Genomic DNA, 19,190 nt, shown 5'->3' on the forward strand with positions numbered 1-19,190 from the left:
CTCCAGCAGTGCTGACCTTGTCCATCTGCCTGGATGTCTCCTTGCAAGCTTTTATTGCCTCGATGGTGGTGTGCATAAGCAGGAAAGTAAAAAATAGGATTGATGACACAGATCAAAAATAGGATCTATTTGGCCCATGTCAATGTTCATGTTGCACATGGACCTCCTCCCAGCCTCACCCTGTCAGTATAACATTCTCTCCATTTCCCCCTTATAAATTATCCAACTTGCCCTTAACTACATCCACGCAATTCACCTCAGCTACCTGCTGTGAAAGCGATTGCTCACATTCCATTCTGAATTCCCTGTCAATTTATTGGTGTTATCTTCCATTTATAACTCCTCGTTTTAGGATTCTCAGCTCCAGGAAATATTGACCTTGTCCACTCATCCCAGGAACCGGTCTAGTGAACCTCTGTTACACTCTGAGAGGCCGGTATATTCTCTCCTGTGGGATGAGTCACCAGTGTAACACACCCTCTTTCGTTCTTTGCACCTGTCATAGAAGCTTCTCACGCACATATCTGACTGAAAGTGAGCCTAGCTATTGGCCAGTTGTATCCACCTCACACATCTGGCAGCAGAAGCCCCCTCACGCAGGCCCATCAGAGGAGTTTGCAGAAGAGCAGGACATATTTAGCAGGGGGTTGGTTTAGCACAGGGCTAAATCGCTGGCTTTTAAAGTAGACCAAGGCAGGCCAGCAGCACGGTTCAATTCCCATACCAGCCTCCCTGAACAGGCGCCGGAATGTGGCGACTAGGGGCTTTTCACAGTAACTTCATTTGAAGCCTACTTGTGACAATAAGCGATTTTCATTTCATGTTGGTACACCAACTGACAGCATGGCTCAAACACTTGCTGTGGTTTGTTCACCTTGTGCGCAGTGACTCTCTGAGGCGCCCACTGGGAAGCTCAGTGTTCACGGAAAGACTTTTGTTCACGCAGACACATTTTATCATCTTCTATTTGCAGCTTCCACTCGATGTCTTCAACAACTACTTCAGCCTTGGCTTTGATGCCCACGTGACTCTGGAGTTTCATGAATCCCGAGGTATGTCGGAATGAGAAATGCATCCCAAGATGTTTATTTGTATTTGGTCCTAGACTAGTCCCTTGCTCCAAACCACGTTCAATCTATTGGAAAAAGTTATTTGGACAAATAAAAACATTTTATTGTGAAGGATGTTGCCAAATTAACGGCACAGCTTCCATTTTGTTTGTGGTCTGAGATTTGGACACATGGGGGTCTTTGGGTGAGAGCCAGTGTCGAGCCGCACTGTGACATGTCACATTGAAACTCCATACATGTGTCTGGAGCTCCAGTTGCTGCCTACTTTGCGATACTGTTTGCCTGTTGAACCCTCTCTTTCACTTGCCCCCGACCCCTCCCAGCCCCACAATGGGAGTACCTTCACCAGATGGACTTAAAAGGTTCATAAAGAAGGCAGGCTCACTACCACCTTCTCAAAGCAACTCGTGCAGTAAATGCTGGCCTTGACTGCTTTTGATAGTGTTGCCCTTTCATGGAATTAGCTAATTCCTTTGACTCTTAAAGGGACAGTGCTTCTGTTGAAAGACATTTCCAACCTGTGCTGGTGACATTGTGACCTTTTAACCTTGTAGACAATTTACCCCCAAGCTTGTCCACTTTAGGCTTCTATTTTGCTTAAATCCAAGTTGTGACCATATTTAGTATTGAAAGCCAAAGCGTGCTCTAAATGCAGGGTTTGGAAAGCTGTCTCTTTACATGGGGAGATTTAGACAGCCTCAATCTCAATGCTAAATCACTTCTGACTTATTTGAACAAAAACGAGCAATATTTATTTTTAACTAGAGTTGTCGATTGTTAGCGCACATGACAGCAAGTGAGAAATGATGGCCACATTCAATGCTGAGTGGCAGGCTAAGTGATTTGTAGTTCACTTTAATTGTAAGCTGTCACTGATACTCAATTTCTTCTCTTCCAGAGGCCAAGCCAGAGAAATTTAACAGTCGGTTTAGGAATAAAATGTTCTACGCTGGGGTATGTAACAATTGTGATTCATGGTAAGCCTTTGACTGTTGAATGTTTTTCATTGTTGGAAGATGCCAGGGGCCCTGTCCTGATTACTGCCTTTTTAATTAAGCATTTTGCTGTATTGCTAATTTGCGGTCATCCTCAACAGGAAGGTGCCATTTTTACCCCCCAATTTAATTTTTATACCAAATAATTTGCTGATGCAATAACGCTGTGCCAACTTTAGGGGATGATGCAATCAAAATAAAAACAAAATTGTTGGAAGGTCAGGCAGCATCTGGGAGAGAGAGAGAGAAAAAAAAAGCAGGCTAAGATTTCAGGTTGACAGTCTGGCATTAGAACAGAATCGTAGAGATTTAACAGTTTTGGAGCAAGTACTAGAGATGGGAGGGCGGGGCAGGTGGAAAAGGAACAAATGGGACGGTCTGTGATTGAGCGACAGGCAGGAGTGATCAAATGATAAAAGAGATGGATAAGGGTGGTAATGAGACTAGGAGAGAAGCAAAAGATGGGCCTAGAGAAGTTCAAGCAGAATATCAGAGCATGAGGAATTAGCACGAAAATCTTTTAAAGAGGAGAAGGTGGGTGAAGCAATATTTTATTGTCGAATTCAACTTATGAAATATTAAGTGTCTGTTGCTGCCCTTTCTGTCAAGTGTGCACGTGTGATAGTGCTCTGTGCTGTGCTGTATGGTAATCAGAGAGACCCAGGGTTTCTCAGGCTGCCAGAGGAATCAGCTCTGGGTCCGGTCCTTGGGAAGTAAGATTGATATGGAAGGAAAAGTTTGCACTACATTGGGCCACTTTCATATATTTTTTGACAGCTGGAGTGGTATCACCCTTGGCCTGATACAGGATTCCCTCTGCACACTCCAGGGATTGATTTGGATCTTGGCTAAGTGGGTCTGAAATGGAGAAATTTAGTTTAACAATGTTTCTATTCATAAAGTTGTGCAAATGGAATTGTTCTCCATTATATGGGTGAAACATTAACTCCCATATTTTCTTTCAGTGTTACTCGCCAGTGTAACTGTGTCACCCTCTCTTGTATTCTCCAGACGGCATTTTCAGATTTCCTCATGAGAAGCTCCAAAGATTTAGCCAAACATATCAAAGTGGTGGTAAGTGCGCACACATTATCTGGAAAATGTAATACTTGAGGATACTTGTCCCATCCCCAATTTCATGCATTACCTTGTGTCACACCCCAGTAACCTTTGAGGACCTGTGTGACTTCCCATTAACCTGCAAGGACCTGTGTGACACGCTTGTAATCTAAGGACTTGTGCGGAGTTTGCACGTTCTCCCCGTGTCTGCATGGGTTTCCTCCGGTTTCCTCCCACAAGTCCTGAAAACGTGCTATTAGGTAATTTGGACATTCTGAATTCTCCCTCAGTCTACCCAAACAGGTGTCGGAATGTGCCGACTAGGGGCTTTTCACAGTAACTTCATTGCAGTGTTAATGTAAGCCTACTTGTGACAATAAAGATTATTATATTATATTACCCCCGTAACCTGCAAGGACCTGTGTGACTCTTGTGATCTTCAAAGACCTATGTCACATTCCCACTAACCTACGAGGACCTGTGCCACATTCCCACAAATCTGCGAGGACCTGTGCAATAGAAACATACGTGCAGGAGGAGACAATTTAGCCCCTCAAGCCTGTCCTGCCATTCAGTTAGATCATGGCTGATCTATTTTTCTTGTTTCTGTTGTCACCTTGTCCAACAAAAATCTTTCAATCTCAGTTTTGAAATTTTCAATTGGTTTAAACTCAACTAATTTTTGAGGGGAGAAAGTTCCAGATTTCCACCATCCTTTGAATAAAGAACTGCTTTCTGTCATCACCCCTCACTAGCCTAGCTCTAATTTTAAGGACTTCCTCACCAATAATTTCTCTCTTTGCACCTTATCATCTCCATTGAGCATCTTAAAACACCTCAGCTATATCACCCTTCAACCGTCTATATTCAAAGGAATGCAAGTCTAGTCTGTGAAACTGTCCAATAATTTAGCTGTAATAATCCAGGTATCATTCGGATGAATCGGAGGTGTGTCCCCCTCCAAGGTCCTCCTCAGCTGTAGTATCCAGAACTGAGTGCTGATCTCCAGGTGGCATCCAGGTCTGTACAGCTGCAATATAACTTCTTCATATTCCAGTCCTTTTGAGGTTTTAAAAAAAACAACTTTGTATTGGCCTTTTAATTTACTTTTTGTGACTATCACCTGACTTATGGGGATTTCTAAGCTGACATCCTGTGCAGCAGCGAGGGAGGTTCCATCTGCTCCTCAGTTGGATGTAAAAGATCCCACAATATTATTTTGAGGAAGAGCAGAGGTATTATCCCTAGTGTCTGAGGCAATATTTATCACTTCAATCAACATCCCAAAGACATTAACTGGTCATGATCACATTGCTGATTGTGAGAGCTTGTTGCTTGACTATCACATTGCCCGCATTTCAACAGTGAACACACTTCAAAAGTGTTGGATTGGCTGTAAAGCATTTTGGGATGTTCTGAGGTCACAATTTCCTTTTTCTGGTGTGGTCCCCAAAGCCCGGCTTAATCACCGTTCCTAGTGTCTTGCCATTTAGGGAATATTCTTATCTATCTTTCTTGGGTCCTCCCTCTTTTCCGGGTCCTCCTTCTTTCCAACATTGAACTGCACCTGCCACAGAGGTTTAAGGAGGGACTGCCAGAGCTTCAGGCCTAGGTAGCTGAAGGCACAGCCACTAAGGGTGGAGCAATGAAAACCGGGAATGCTCAAGAGTGGCAGAATTAGAGAAGCATAGATATCTGGGAGGCTGGAGGAGACTAGAGATGGGGTGGAACGAGGTCAGGGAGGGATTTGAAAACCAGGATGAGAATTTTAAAATGGAAGCGTTGCCTAATTTCTCATAAATTCTACTTGTTGCACTCTGTGGTCCCTTTTAAGATTTCTGTGCAGCCACACATGCGCGTATCTTAAAGGGCATGACCTGCTTGTTGACTGCATGGAAGGTTCCAAATTGCAGAGGGGACGTGAGTCCGTGCAGCTTAGAGGGAATGTCAATGGCGAGTTTGAGCTAGGTATCGTCAGCATACACATGGGAAATTATGCTGTATTTTCACAAGATGTCACTGAGGGCCAGCATGTAGATGTGGAAGTGGGGGGTGGGGATAAATCCTTAGGCCACTCCAGAGGTAACTGAGGGAGCAGAAAGCGAAGCCGTTGCAAGGTTGGCTTCGATTAGGCAAGAATGGAATCGGGCAGGAGCATTACTACTCGGCCGGACAACAGTGGAGTGACGTTGGAGGAGGATGGTGGGGTCAACTGTGTCAAAAGCTCCAGAACGTTCAGGAAGGACGAGGGGAGGCATAATTTACCATTCTCACGGTCACATAGGAAGCCATTTGTAACTTTGGCATGGGTGTAAACCTGATTGGGGGGATTTGAACATGGAATTTCGGGAAAGATGAGCACGGATTTGGGAGGTGACACCAAGTTGAAGGACTTTGGAGGGGAAGTGGAGATGGGATGGTGATTTGTCAGGATGATGGAGTCAATAGTTGTTTTGATTATGAGAAGATCATAAGACATCGGGAGCAGAATTAGGCCACTTGGCCCATCGAGTCTGCTCCGCCATTCAATCATGGCTGATATTTTCTCATCCCCATTCTCCTGCCTTCTCCCCATAACCCCTGAAGAGGTGATGCCAGATTAGAATAAGAGAACCAACACCTGAAAAGTGAACATGGGTGGTAGTGAATGAAACGAGATGTGTGCTAAAAGAAGTGAAAGAAGGTGAGATGGTCAAAGGAGGAGTAGCATTCTGTCAATTGAAGTTCAAACACATTTGTCCTGAATCTCTGTCCCCAACCTCGTAACCAGTTTGTGGTCCAAGTTAATAGGTTCCCTCCAATTCCATTCACATCGTTTTTGTAATAAGAACATAAGAACTAGGAACAGGAGTAGGCCATCTGGCCCCTCAAGCCTGCTCTGCCATTCAGTGAGATCATGGCTGATCTTTTGTGGACTCAGCTCCACTTTCCAGCCCGAACACCAGAACCCTTAATCCCTTTATTCTTCAAAAAACTATCTATCTTTATCTTAAAAACATTTAATGAGGGAGCCTCTTCTGCTTCACTGGGCAAGGAATTCCACAGATTCACAACCCTTTGGGTGAAGAAGTTCCTCCTAAACTCAGTCCTAAATCTACTTCCCCTTATTTTGAGGCTATGCCCCCTAGTTTTGCTTTCACCCGCCAGTGGAAACAACCTGCCCACATCTATGCTATCTATTCCCTTCAAAATTTCATATGTTTCTATAAGATCCCCCCTCATCCTTCTAACTTCCAACGAGTACAGTCCCAGTCTACTCAACCTCGCCTCGTAATCCAACCCCTTCAACTCTGGGATTAACCTAGTGAATCTCCTCTGCACACCCTCCAGTGCCAGTACGTCCAAAACTGAACACAATACTCCAGGTGTAGCCTCACTAACACCTTATACAATTGCAGCATAACCTCCCTAGTCTTAAACTCCATCCCTCTAGCAATGAAGGACAAAATTCCATTCGCCTTCTTAATCACCTGTTGCACCTGTAATCCAACTTTTTGTGACTCATGCCCTAGCACACCCAGGTCTCTCTGCACAGCAGCATGTTTTAATATTTTATCATTTAAATAATCCCTTTTGCTGTTATTCCTACCAAAAAGGATAACCTCACATATGTCAACATTGTATTCCATCTACCAGACCCTAGCCCATTCACTTAACCTATCCAAATCCCTCTGCAGACTTCCAGTATCCTCTGCACTTCTTGCTTTACCACTCATCTTAGTGTCGTCTGCAAACATGGACACATTGCCCTTGGTCCCCAACTCCAAATCATCTATGTAAATTGTGAACAATTGTGGGCCCAACACTGATCCCTGAGCGACACCACTAGTTACTGATTGCCAACCAGAGAAACACCCGTTAATCCCCACTCTTTGCTTTCTATTAATTAACCAATCCTCTATCCATGCTACTACTTTACCCTTAATGCCATGCATCTTAGGTTAGGTTAGGTGGATTGGCCATGATAAATTGCCCTTAGTGTCCAAAATTGCCCTTCGTGTTGGGTGGGGTTAATGGGTTATGGGGATAGGGATAGGGTGGAAGTGTTGACCTTGGGTAGGGTGCTCTTTCCAAGAGCCGGTGCAGACTCGATGGGCCAAATGGCCTCCTTCTGCACTGTAAATTCTATGTAAATCTTTATCTTATGCAGCAACCTTTTGTGTGGCACCTTGTCAAAAGCTTTCTGGAAATCCAGATATACCACATCCATTGGCTCCCCATTATCTATTGCACTGGTAATGTCCTCAAAAAATTCCACTAAATTAGTTAGACACGACCTGCCCTTTATGAACCCATGCTGCGTCTGCCCAATGGGACAATTTCCATCCAGATGCCTCGCTATTTCTTCCTTGATGATAGATTCCAGCATCTCCCCGACTACCGAAGTTAAGCTCACTGGCCTATAATTACCGGCTTTCTGCCAACCTCCTTTTTTAAACAGTGGTGTCACGTTTGCTAATTTCCAATCCGCCGGGACCACCCCAGAGTCTAGTGAATTTTGGTAAATTATCACTAGTGCATTTGCAATTTCCCTAGCCATCTCTTTTAGCACTCTGGGATGCATTCCATCAGGGCCAGGAGATTTGTCTACCTTTAGCCCCATTAGCTTGCCCATCACTTGGTGATAACAATCCTCTCAAGGTCCTCACCTGCCATAGCCTCATTTCTATCAGTCACTGGCATGTTATTTGTGTCTTCCACTGTGAAGACCGACCCAAAAACCCTGTTCAGTTTCTCAGCCATTTCCTCATCTCCCATTATCAAATCTCCCTTCTCATCCTCTAAAGGACCAATGTTTACCTTAGCCACTCTTTTTTGTTTTATATATTTGTAGAAACTTTTACTATCTGTTTTCATATTTTGAGCAAGTTTACTCTCAATCTATCTTACTCTTCTTTATAGCTTTTTTAGTAGTTTTCTGTTGCCCCCTAAAGATTTCCCAGTCCTCTAGTCTCCCACTAATCTTTGCCACTTTGTCTGCTTTTTCCTTCAATTTGATACTCTCCCTTATTTACTTAGATATCCATGGCCGATTTTCCCTCTTTCTACCGTCCTTCCTTTTTGTTGGTATAAACCTTTGCTGAGCACTGTGAAAAATCGCTTGGAAGGTTCTCCACTGTTCCTCAACTGTTTCACCATAAAGTGTTTGCTCCCAGTCTACCTTCGCTAGTTCTTCTCTCATCCCATTGTAATCTCCTTTATTTAAGCACAAATGGTCTCCTGTGCACGTTAATAAGGTCTGCTCCGAGTCAAAGATGATTTTACTAAGGTGACACGGGAACGTTTTGTAAAACAATTTCAGTAGATTATAGATGTATATTCAAATTAAAGTTTTCATTCCAATCCCAGTTTAAACACTGGATAATCAAAGAGGTTAATAACCACATTGTGACCAGGGATTAGGATGGGTTGGGTGGGGATGGGAGGGAAGGAAGTGTTGTAAGCCACTATAAATAGGCATTTTAGGCTTCAGTGGGGAAGGACTGAATGGTGTCTCAATCAGAAGCATCACACAAACAAAAATGTTGTAGCTCTTTTGGCTGATTCGCTAACCCGACCTTTCTCTTGTTGCTTGTTAACAGTGTGATGGAACAGACCTGACGTCCAAGATTCAGGACCTAAAGCTACAGTGCATTGTATTCCTGAACATTCCAAGGTAAGGTTCTTAATACCAAACCTCCAGTGGGCTGAGCTGCCTAATGCGTAGAATGCAAAGATGTTGCCAGTCAGTAAATCGGCTGGATGAAGTTTAGATATTTTTCCCTGTTTGTTATGCCAATTTCCCCCTCGCATGCTGGGCATTGGGTTTGTACCCAGGCCTATGCCAGGCCAGCTGAAACAATGCCATTGAGATTCCACCCGGCTTTGCAGAAACACTGAACACGATTCTTCTGCCTCCCAGCTGCATGTTTCTTGTCGGCGCGAGGTGGCGCGCTGTTCGCTGGCGGTGGGATTCTCTGCTCCTGCCAATGGGAATTACAATTGAAGTTACCCAATGCCGCCGGAAAACATGCGAGCGGGGGTGTGCTGCCAGCGGGACCAGGGATTTCCGCTGCCAGCGAATGGCCAGAAATTTGGCCACTGTGTGTCAGTGGAAAGATTTTGTTTATGCAATGGCCTCTAGTGATGAGCTGCAATTAGTGTTTTAACTTTCTCACCAGCTGGGATTTCGTGAAACAACAGCTGGAATCATACCAAGCACAAAGGAAGATGCTTGTGGCTGTTAGAGGTCAATCATCTCAGCCTAGGACTTGACTGCAGGAGTTCCTCAGGGTAGTGCCCTAGACCCAACTATCTTCAGTTGCTTCATCAATGATCTTCTCTCTATCCTTAGACCAGAAGTGGGGATGCTTTGAAGCAGTCCGTGTCTATTTTCAGCAAGACCTGGGCAATATCAAGGCTTGGGCTGACAACTGGCAAGTAACATTTACGCCATGCAAATGCCAGTTGATGACCATCGCCAACAAGTAGTCCCACTTGATTGGAACCCCATCCACCAACATTCATTCCACCACCAATGTACAGTAGCAGGCGTGTGTAACATCTACAGGATGCACGGCAGGAACTCACCAAGGCTCCTTAGGCAGCACCTTCCAAATCCAAGACGGCTACCCTCTAGAAGGACAAGAGCAGGTGACACATTGAAACACTACCGCCTGGAGGTTTCCCTCCAAGTCACTCACTGACTTGGAAATATATCGCCGTTCCTTCGCAAAAAATGGGTCAAAATCCTGGAACTCCCTCCCTAACAGCACTGTGGATGTATCTACACCACATTCTCGCGAGCAATTTGGGATGGGCAGTAAATGCTGGCCTAGCCAGCGACGCCCACATCCTGTGATAGAATTAAAAAACTAAGAGCAGATTGAGGTCTGCAGGAAGGCAAGTGAGTGAATAACACCACTTATCGGGAGTTTAATGTCTAAACGGCAGTGAATGAGCAACAAGCTTTGAGCTGAGAGTGAATGTTTTTATTTTCAGCCTCGAGTGTCGAAGTATCCAGTACGTGACATTGGGGGCGAGTGTTCCATTTGTAGTGGACTGTCAGTTTTCCTGGCTTCCTGTTCTCTATGATGTTCTCCCTGGCACCTATCCGCCATTCGGAAAAGCCTCATTGACCATTTATAATGATAGCTTTTAATCTCTCATTGTGCCAAAAACTCACCTGCTGAGTGGGCTGGCTGGAGAATTGGTTAGTTCAGTTCCTTATCTAACAGTTAGGAGCACAGTAAGAAGTCTTGCAACACCAGGTTAAAATTCAACAGGGGTGTTTCGAATCACTAGCTTTCGGAGCACAGCTCCTTCCTCGGGTAAATCACAAGCTAGGGATTCGAAACAAACCTATTGGACTTTAACCTGGTGTTGTAAGACTTCTTACTGTGCCCACCCCAGTCCAACGCCGACATCTCCACATCATAACAATTAGGAGACAGCTCTTCGTGGTATACCCAGGGGACCAGGGAAGGGGGAGAGACGAGCTTCCACTGAAGAGGGCGGAAAGGAGTTTGCGGTATCTGGGGATCCAGGTGGCCAGGAGCTGGGGGGCCCTATACAAGCTCAACTTGACAAGGCTGGTGGAGCAGATGGAGGAGGAGTTTAAAAGGTGAGATATGCTGCCACTCTCCTTGGCAGGTAGGGTACAGTCGGTGAAGATGACCGTGCTCCCGAGGTTCCTTTTTATATTCCAGTGCCTCCCCATCCTGATCCCTAAGGCCTTTTTTAAGCGGGTCAGTAGGAGCATCATGGGATTTGTGTGGGCGAAAAAGACCCCGAGGGTGAGAAGGGTGTTTCTGGAGCGGTGTAGGGACAGAGGAGGGATAGCGTTACTTAATCTGTGTGGGTATTACTGGGCTGCCAATGTGGCGATGATACGCAAGTGGGTAATGGAGGGGGAGGGGGCGGCGTGGAAGAGGCTGGAGATGGCGTCCTGTGTGGGCACGAGTCTGGGCGCACTGGTGACAGCACCGCTGCCGCTCCCGCCGACTAGGTACACCACGAGTCCGGTGGTGGCGGCGACTTTGAAAATTTGGGGGCAGTGGAGGCGCCACTGGGGTAAGGTAGAGGCTTTGGTTTGGTCCCCGATCCGGGAGAACCATCGGTTCGTCCCGGGGAGAATGAATGGATGGAGGTTCCTGAGCTGGCACAGGGCAGGAATTAGAAGGATGGGGGACCTGTTTTTAGATGGGACGTTTGCGAGCCTTGGGCGCTGGAGGAATAATTTGGGCGTCCCCCCGGAAATGCCTTCAGGTACATGCAGGTAAGGGCATTGGTAAGATGGCAGATGAGGGAGTTCCCGCTGCCTCCAGCACTCAGGATCCAGGATAGGGTGCTCTCGAGGGGTGGGTTGGAGAGGGCATGGTCTCGGCGATCTACCAGGAGATGCAGGAGGAGACCTCGGTGGAGGAGCGAAAGGGTAAATCGGAGGAGGAGCTTAGGGAGGAGATTGACGAGGGTACGTGGACGGACGCCCTAGGTAGGGTTAATTCTTCCTCCTCTTGCGCCAGGCTTAGCCTGATACAATTTAAGGTTCTTCACAGAGTGCATATGACGGGGGCGAGGCTGAGCAGGTTCTTTGGGGGTGGAAGATCGGTGTGGGAGGTGCTCGGGGAGCCCAGCAAATCATACCCATATGTTCTGGGCGTGCCCGGCGCTGGATGGGTTCTGGAGGGGTATTGCGAGGACGATGTCTAGGGTGGTGAACACCCAGGTTAAGCCAAGCTCGGGGTTAGCACTATTTGGGGTATCGGACGAGCCAGGAGTGCAGGAGGCGAAAGAGGCCGGTATTCTGGCCTTTGCATCCCTGGTAGCCCAGTGGAGGATTCTGCTACAGTGGAAGGATGCGAGGCCCCCAAGCGTGGAACCCTGGATCAGCGACATGGCAGGGTTCATTAAATTGGAGAGGGTAAAATTTGCCTCGAGAGGGTCTGTGCATGGGTTCTTCAGGCGATGGCAACCGTTCCTAGACTTTCTAGTGGGGCGTTAGGAGGTGGACAGTAGCAGCAGCAGAAACCCGGGGGGGGGGAGGGGGGGGTGTACTTTGTGTTTTCTACTGTGTTTATTATTGCTTCATGAGGGGTTTGTATATTGGGGGAATTCGTGATGTAGTTGTAAGATGTTTATTTATGTGTTCTTTGTTTTTCTTTTGAATAAAAATATTTCTAAAAAATAACAATTAGGAGACACAATAGAGCAGACCAGGGTGCTCGTCGCTCTGATTCTTTTTTTCACCCATCTTGCAAGTGAAGCCTCTGGCCTGTACTGGGCACCAGCCTGAGGTAACATGGTGGTAGGAGCTCCCTGCTTTGCCAATTGCACATTGAATTGTTCAGGTGCTCAATTAGTTAGATCTTCAGCATGAGGTGCCACCTGGTTCATTATCAGTAGGAAAATTGGGGGTGGTGGTGTGGAGAGAGAGAGCGAGAGAGAACAGGCTGCCTCTCCTTCGCTCGGTTTATGGAACGGGGTACAACTCTGGGAATAGGAATTGGGGTGTAGACTGGGCTATCTGGTGAAAAGTAGGTTAAAGAAAATGGAACCTGATCTGAAGGTTGTGCAGACGCCGTTGTCTCTTTTGATTTATCCCTGTGATTTGAGCGAAGAGACAACGAGGAGCTGCGTCAACTTTGGTAGGAGGTGAGCTGTGTTGATTTGGGTGGGATGGTAGACGAGCAGCGCTCTGCTTTATTGAGCTGGTACAAATTGAGTTTGCTGGCTCTGAGAGTCCCAGTAAGAGTGGGCAGAGCAAATTGCACACATCAGCAGCACTGAAGTAGATTAGCCCACTCGGGGTCAGTGGCTGTTTTTTTGCCAGTCGAGATGCTGCTCCTTTTCCATGTGTGCATCATCCATGTGCAATTATAGTAATTTGCTCAATTTATCCGTTTGTCTGCATCCAGAGGGGAAAAAATGTCTTGAAAGATTTTTTTTTTTTTTTTTTTTTTTTTGACTCAAAAGCAGACTGATTGTTCATATTAACCAGGATGAAGAGATTGCTTGTCTCATTCAGTTTGTAGTTTTCTGTCATTATCTCTAGAGGTGTGTGACCCCCTCCGACTGTCTGACTCGGCTAAACACGGATGATAGTCATGGGTATTCCTTTCCTCATCCACTCTTCCCCTCCATTCTTCTTCTTTCTGTCTACCAAAGAGAGAGAGGAGTAAAACATATCCTCCAGGAACACTGTGGAAAAGATTAAAATTAAATGCTGATTTTTTTCTGACTGGCATGTTCAAAGTTGATTTTTTGGGGATCAGGAAATGCTAGAAGTGCACTTTTTGACACTGGAGCTCCATGAGCAGAAGTTTGAAGTTGTCTTGAATCATTAGTATCTTTGAGAGGTGACATTTAGATTGATGACAGATCCTATGGCAGTGGCCCTCAGTAGTCCGTGAGGGTCCTGAAGGTGGTCCATGGACTGCTTGAAATGATGTGCGGCGCCACAACGAAGACTGCATAAGGAGAATCGTCCCAAATCCTCATCCCTATCACCCGCGTGTCATCATAAGTATGAGCAGCAACAGTTTTCTGACCAGGATTGATGTTCCTGCTACAACATACAACTGCGAGATTGGATTTTCAACACTAGTGGGGCTGAAAGCAAAGAGGAGGAATGGGTTGAACGGGCCGCCCGACAGGAGACTGAAGTTCTTCAACTTTGAACCAGACATCACCTCATTGTTGTCTCATCAAAGATGGATTTCTTCCCATTCATTCTGATGAGTTTTTTAAACTTGCCAAGTGAAAGCAGCTTGGGGACGTCTGGTAGGTGTTCCAAGGGGTCTTTTTGCCACAAGTGCTCAGCAGGTGAAAACATTTAAGAACCCCGCTGGACGATGGGGAGTGTTTTTGTTCCATTTACAGGATGTGGTTTCGCTGGCTAGGCCAGGAATTGTTGTCCATCCCTAATTGCCCTTGAGAAGGTGGTGGTGAGCTGCCTTCTTGAGATGCTGCAGTCTATGTGGTGTAGGTACACCCACAGTGCTGTTAGGGAGGTAGTTCTAGGATTGTGACCCAGCGACAGTGAAGGAGTGGCAATATATTTCCAAGTCAGAGTGGTGAGTGGCCTGGAGGGGAACCGAGGTGGGCTTCCGAGGTATCTGCTGCCCTTTGTCCTTCTAGTTGGGAATGGTTGTGAGTTTGGAAAGTTCTGTCTGAGGAGTCTTGGTGAGTTGCTACAGTGCAGCTCGTACACTGCACATACTGCTACTATGTGTCAATGATGGAGAGGCTTCAAAGCAATTTAGACAAGTTGAGTGATTGGGCAAATATGTGGCAGGTGCAGCATAACACGGGTAAATACGAAGTTATCCATTTTGAATGAAGAAACAGAATGGCAGGTTATTTGAATGGTGATAGATTGGGAAATGTTGATGTCCTTGTACTCAGTCACTGAAAGCAAATGGTATGTTGGCCTTCATTGCGAGCGGACCCGAGTACAGGAGCAAGGATGCCGTACTGGAGCTGTACAGGAGTAGTGTGTGCAGTTATGGCCTCCTTATCTAGGAAAGGATACATATGTAGAGGGAGTGCATCAAATGTTCACCAGGCTGATCTCTGGAGTGGCAGGATTGTCGAATGAGGAGAGATTGGGTCGACTGGACCTGTATTCACTGGGATTTAAAAGAATGCAAGGGGATTGAATTAAAACATTATAAATTCTGGCAAACTGGATGCAGGGATGTTGTTTCCGTTTGCTGGGGGTTCCAGAACAAGGGGCCACAGTCTCAGGATATGCCTGGATCTTTGGATTCTATGGATGTTGTATTCAGTGCCTTCAACCGTTTCTTGATATCACGTGGGGTGAATCGAATTGGCTGAGGTCTGCCATTTGTGATGCTGGGGACTTCCGGGGATGCTGAGATGGACCATCCACACGACACTTCTCGCTGAAGATGGTTGCAAATGCTTCAGCCTTGTCTTTTGCACATACGTGCTGGGCTCCTCCATCATTGAGGATGGGGATATTTGTGCAGCCTCCTACTCCAGTGAGTTTAATTGTCCATCATCATGAGGATGTGGCAGGACTTCGGATCTTAGATCTGATTTGTTGGTGTGGAATTGCTTATCTCTGTCTATTACTTGCTGCTTATGCTGTTTGGCACAAATGTAGTCCTGTGTTGTAGCTTCACCAGGTTGACACATTTTTAGGTATGCCTCGTGCTGCTCCCAGCATGCTGCCCTCCTGCACTCTTCATTGCACCAGGGTTGATCCCTGTCGTGGTGGTAATGGTGGAGTGGGGGATATCCTGGGCCATGAAGTTACAGATTGTGGCTGAGTACAATCCTGTTGCTAATGATGACCCACAGCGCCTCATGGATGCCCGGTCTTGAGTTGCTAGATCAGTTTGAAGTCTATCCCGTTTAGCACCATGGTAGTGCCTCACAACATGATGGAGGGTATCCTCAATGTGAAGATGGGACTTTGTCTCCACAAGGACTGTGCAGGGGTCACTTCTACTGAAACTGTCATGGACAGATACATCTGCAGCAGGCAGATTGGTGAGGATGAGGTCAGATATGTTTTTACCTCTAGTTGATTACTTCACCACCTGCCGCAGTCCCAGTCTAGCAGCTATGTCCTTTAGGACCCAGCCAGCTCAGTCTGTGGTGGTACTACTGAGCCACTCTTGGTGATGGACATTGACACCCCACCCAGAGTACATTCTGCGCCTTTGCCATCTTCAGTGCTTCCTCCAAGTGGTGTTCAACATGGAAAAGTACTGATTCATCAGCTGAGGGATGACAATACGTGGTATCAGCAGGAGGTTTCCTTGCCTATGTTTGACCTGGTGGCATGAGACTTCATAAGGTCCAGGATCAATGTTGAGGACTCCAGGGCAACTCCCTCCCGACTGTATACCACTACCGCCACCTCTGCTGGGTCTGTCCTGCTGGTGAGACCGGAATGGTGATAATGGTTCCTGGGACATTGCTTCCAATTTGGCACAAGCCCCCAGGTATTATGAAGGAGAACTCTGCAGTGTCGATAGGGCTGGGTTTGCCATTGTCATTTCTGATGCCGAGATCAATTCTGGGTGGTCCGTTTGATTTCACTCCTCATAAACCTTTTAGCAGTCTGGAACAACTGAGTGTCTAGCTAGGTCATTTCAGGGGCATTTAAGAGTCAGCCACATTGCTGTGGATCTGGAGTCGCATGTAGACCAGACCAGGTAAAGACGAGAGATTACCTTCCCTCAAGGACATTTGTGAACCAGATGGGTTTTTACGACAATGGTTTAAGGATCAATCATCATTGGACTTTTAATTCAGATTTTTATTGATCGAATTCAGTTCCTCCATCTGCTGAGGTGGGATTTGAACCTGGGACCCCAGAGCATTACCTTGGCTCTCTTAATTGCTAGCCCAATGACAATAACACTACACCACCGCCTCCCCCTTCAGGGCCGGCATTGGGGGAGGAGAGAGGGAGCATCTGCTCCATAGTGGACAGCACGGTAGCACAAGTGGCTAGCACTGTGGCCTCACAGCGCCAGAGTCCCAGGTTCAATTCCCTGCTGGGTCACTGTCTGTGTGGAGTCTGCACGTTCTCCCCGTGTCTGCATGGGTTTCCTCCGGGTGCTCCGGTTTCCTCCCACAGTCCAAAGACGTGCAGGTTAGGTGGATTGCCCATGCTAAATTGTCCTTAGTGTCCAAAAAGGTTAGGAGGGAAAACTGGGTTACGTGGATAGGGTGGAAGTGAGGGCTTAGGTGGGTCAGTGCAGACTCGATGGCCGTAAAATTAGGCCACTCGGCCCATCGAGTCTGCTCCGCCATTAAATCATGGCTGCTATTTTTCTCATCCCCATTCTCCCGCCTTCTCCCCATAACCCATGATCCCCTTAGTGATCAAGAACCTAGCTATCTCTGTCTTAAAGATTTGGCCTCCACAGCCTTCTGCGGCAAAGAGTTCCACAGATTCACCACCCTCTGGCTGAATAAATTCCTCCTCATCTCTGTTTTAAATGATCGTCCCTTTAGTTTGAGATTGTGCCCTCTGAATCATAGAACAGAATCATGGAATCACTACAGTGCAGAAGGAAGCCATTTGGCCTATCGAGTCTGCACCGATCATCTCAAAGAACACCCTGCCTGGGCCCATGACCCACCCTGTCCCTGTAACCCAATCACCCCACCTAACCTTTTGAACACTAGGGCAATTTATCATGGTCTGGTTCTAGTTTTTCATACAAGTGGAAACATCCTCTCCAAATCCACTCCATCCAGGCCTCGCAGTATCCTGTAAGTTTCAATAAGATCCCCCCTCATCCTTCTCAACTCCAACGAGTACAGACCCAGAGCCCTCAACTGTCCTCAAACGACAAGCTCTTCATTCCAGGGATCATTCTTGTGAACCTCCTCTGGACCCTTTCCCATGCCAGCACATCCTTCCTTAGATACGGGGCCCAATACTGCTCACAGTACTCCAAATGGGGTCTGACCAGAGCCTTATACAACCTCAGAAGTACATCCCTGCTCTTGTATTCTAGCCCTCTCGACATGAATGCTAACATTGCATTTGCCTTCCTAACTGCTGACTGAACCTGCACATTAACCTTAAGAGAATTGGGACAAGTACTCCCAAGTCCCTTTGTGCTTCTGATTTCCTAAGCATTTCCCCATTAGGAAAATAACGTCAAAAGGTGCAGGATTTGAATTTGCGCCGATCTCCACAGTCCAAATGAGAACAGAAAGCTGAACTTTGACCCACTGACGTATATTGTGATTGCTTTAAAAAGTGTGTTCCTAAAACTCCACAACAACATCTTTCATTGCTGTACTGTACTTGCAGGTACTGTGCGGGCACTGTGCCATGGGGGAATCCAGGAGAGCATCATGATTTTGAACCACAGCGCCATGACGATGGCTGCATTGAAGTGATTGGCTTCACCATGGCATCATTGGTACGTCTCGATTTCCTTGGATCCTTGGGCCTCTGTTAACAGTGGCATGCTGAGCCCTCTTTGCTTGTACTTATTGGTCAATTAGTAACAGTAAGAACAGCACAGTTCAGGATCCTCCCTGGGACCCACCAAAGTTGCTCAGGAGAGTGCACAGAAGAAGAATTGGCTATTCCGTCCCTGAGGTCTCTTTTGTCACTCACTTAGAACATGGCTGATCTATGCTTGAAGACCATTTTCCTACCTTTGCTTCCTATAAGTGTGGATGCTCCTACGTGCTGTGTTTGAATATTTTTATGAAGAAAAGATTTTCAAATGTAAAAACCATCACAACCATATTCAAACAACAGTTACGATATTTCAACCCCCCCAAAACCAGATCCAAAAAGAACAAAAACCATTCCTCCCCCAATCACCCCCAACATCTGACGGTGACCAGCTGCCTGATTTGTGAAATGAATGGCTGCTGTCTCAGATAGAACCCTTCCGTCGACCCTCGCAGGATATACTTCATATTTTATAAGTGTAAGAACTCCATCAGGTCACTTAACCATGCTGCCCACGGACCGACGACTTCCAACCAACCAGCTCTCTCTCTCTCTCTTCCTTCTTCCCCCCCCCACCCCCCCCCCCCCCCCCACCCCCGTCTGCAGATCCAGTAAACCCCAAAGATAGCTACCAAACTTAACCACAAGAATTCCTGATATGGTGCTGAAGAAGTAGACCTTCTTCTCTCTCCCTCCCCCCCCCCCCCCCCCGAAACAGGTTAGCTCTCGAGAGCTGGTACTTGCCCATCCACTCCTCAAAATCAGCGAACTTCCAATCTATGAAGAAATCTCCAAACCACTCCAGCCCCTCCTCCCTCCAGGTCCCAAATACCAAGTCCAAGGGCGTCAGCACAAAACAATGATTCTCACAGATTGGGGCCAACAATGACATAGCACCCAGCTTAAAATGCTACCTAAATTGTTTCCATATTCTCAAGATGGCCACCACCACCGGACTGGAAGACCATTTAGCCACAGAGAACAGAAGAGGAGTCATAACCAAGGCTCTCAAGCTAGAGCCTCTGCAGGCATCTTCCTCCATCCGTCCCCCCACACATTCTGTCCCCCAATATCACCTCCGCACCCTCTCAATATCTGCTGCCCAATAATAAAATGATAAAT

The 19,190-nt window shown here is 46.6% G+C and overlaps 1 protein-coding gene across 6 annotated transcripts in view; it reads left to right on the forward strand.

Annotated features, from left to right (window-relative positions):
• dgkza (diacylglycerol kinase, zeta a) overlaps positions 1-19,190 on the forward strand; it is a 663,976-nt gene that overhangs the window by 331,882 nt on the left and 312,904 nt on the right. For all 6 annotated transcript variants that reach the window (XM_072518865.1, XM_072518866.1, XM_072518864.1 and 3 more), the window contains 5 exons: positions 974-1,052; positions 1,969-2,024; positions 3,077-3,139; positions 8,707-8,780; positions 17,913-18,024. In XM_072518865.1, the coding sequence (XP_072374966.1) occupies positions 974-1,052; positions 1,969-2,024; positions 3,077-3,139; positions 8,707-8,780; positions 17,913-18,024 (384 nt within the window). The remainder of the gene's footprint in view (positions 1-973; positions 1,053-1,968; positions 2,025-3,076; positions 3,140-8,706; positions 8,781-17,912; positions 18,025-19,190) is intronic.

This window comes from Scyliorhinus torazame, chromosome 10 (assembly GCF_047496885.1).
Source record: "Scyliorhinus torazame isolate Kashiwa2021f chromosome 10, sScyTor2.1, whole genome shotgun sequence".
NCBI classification, from domain to species: Eukaryota; Metazoa; Chordata; class Chondrichthyes; order Carcharhiniformes; family Scyliorhinidae; genus Scyliorhinus; species Scyliorhinus torazame.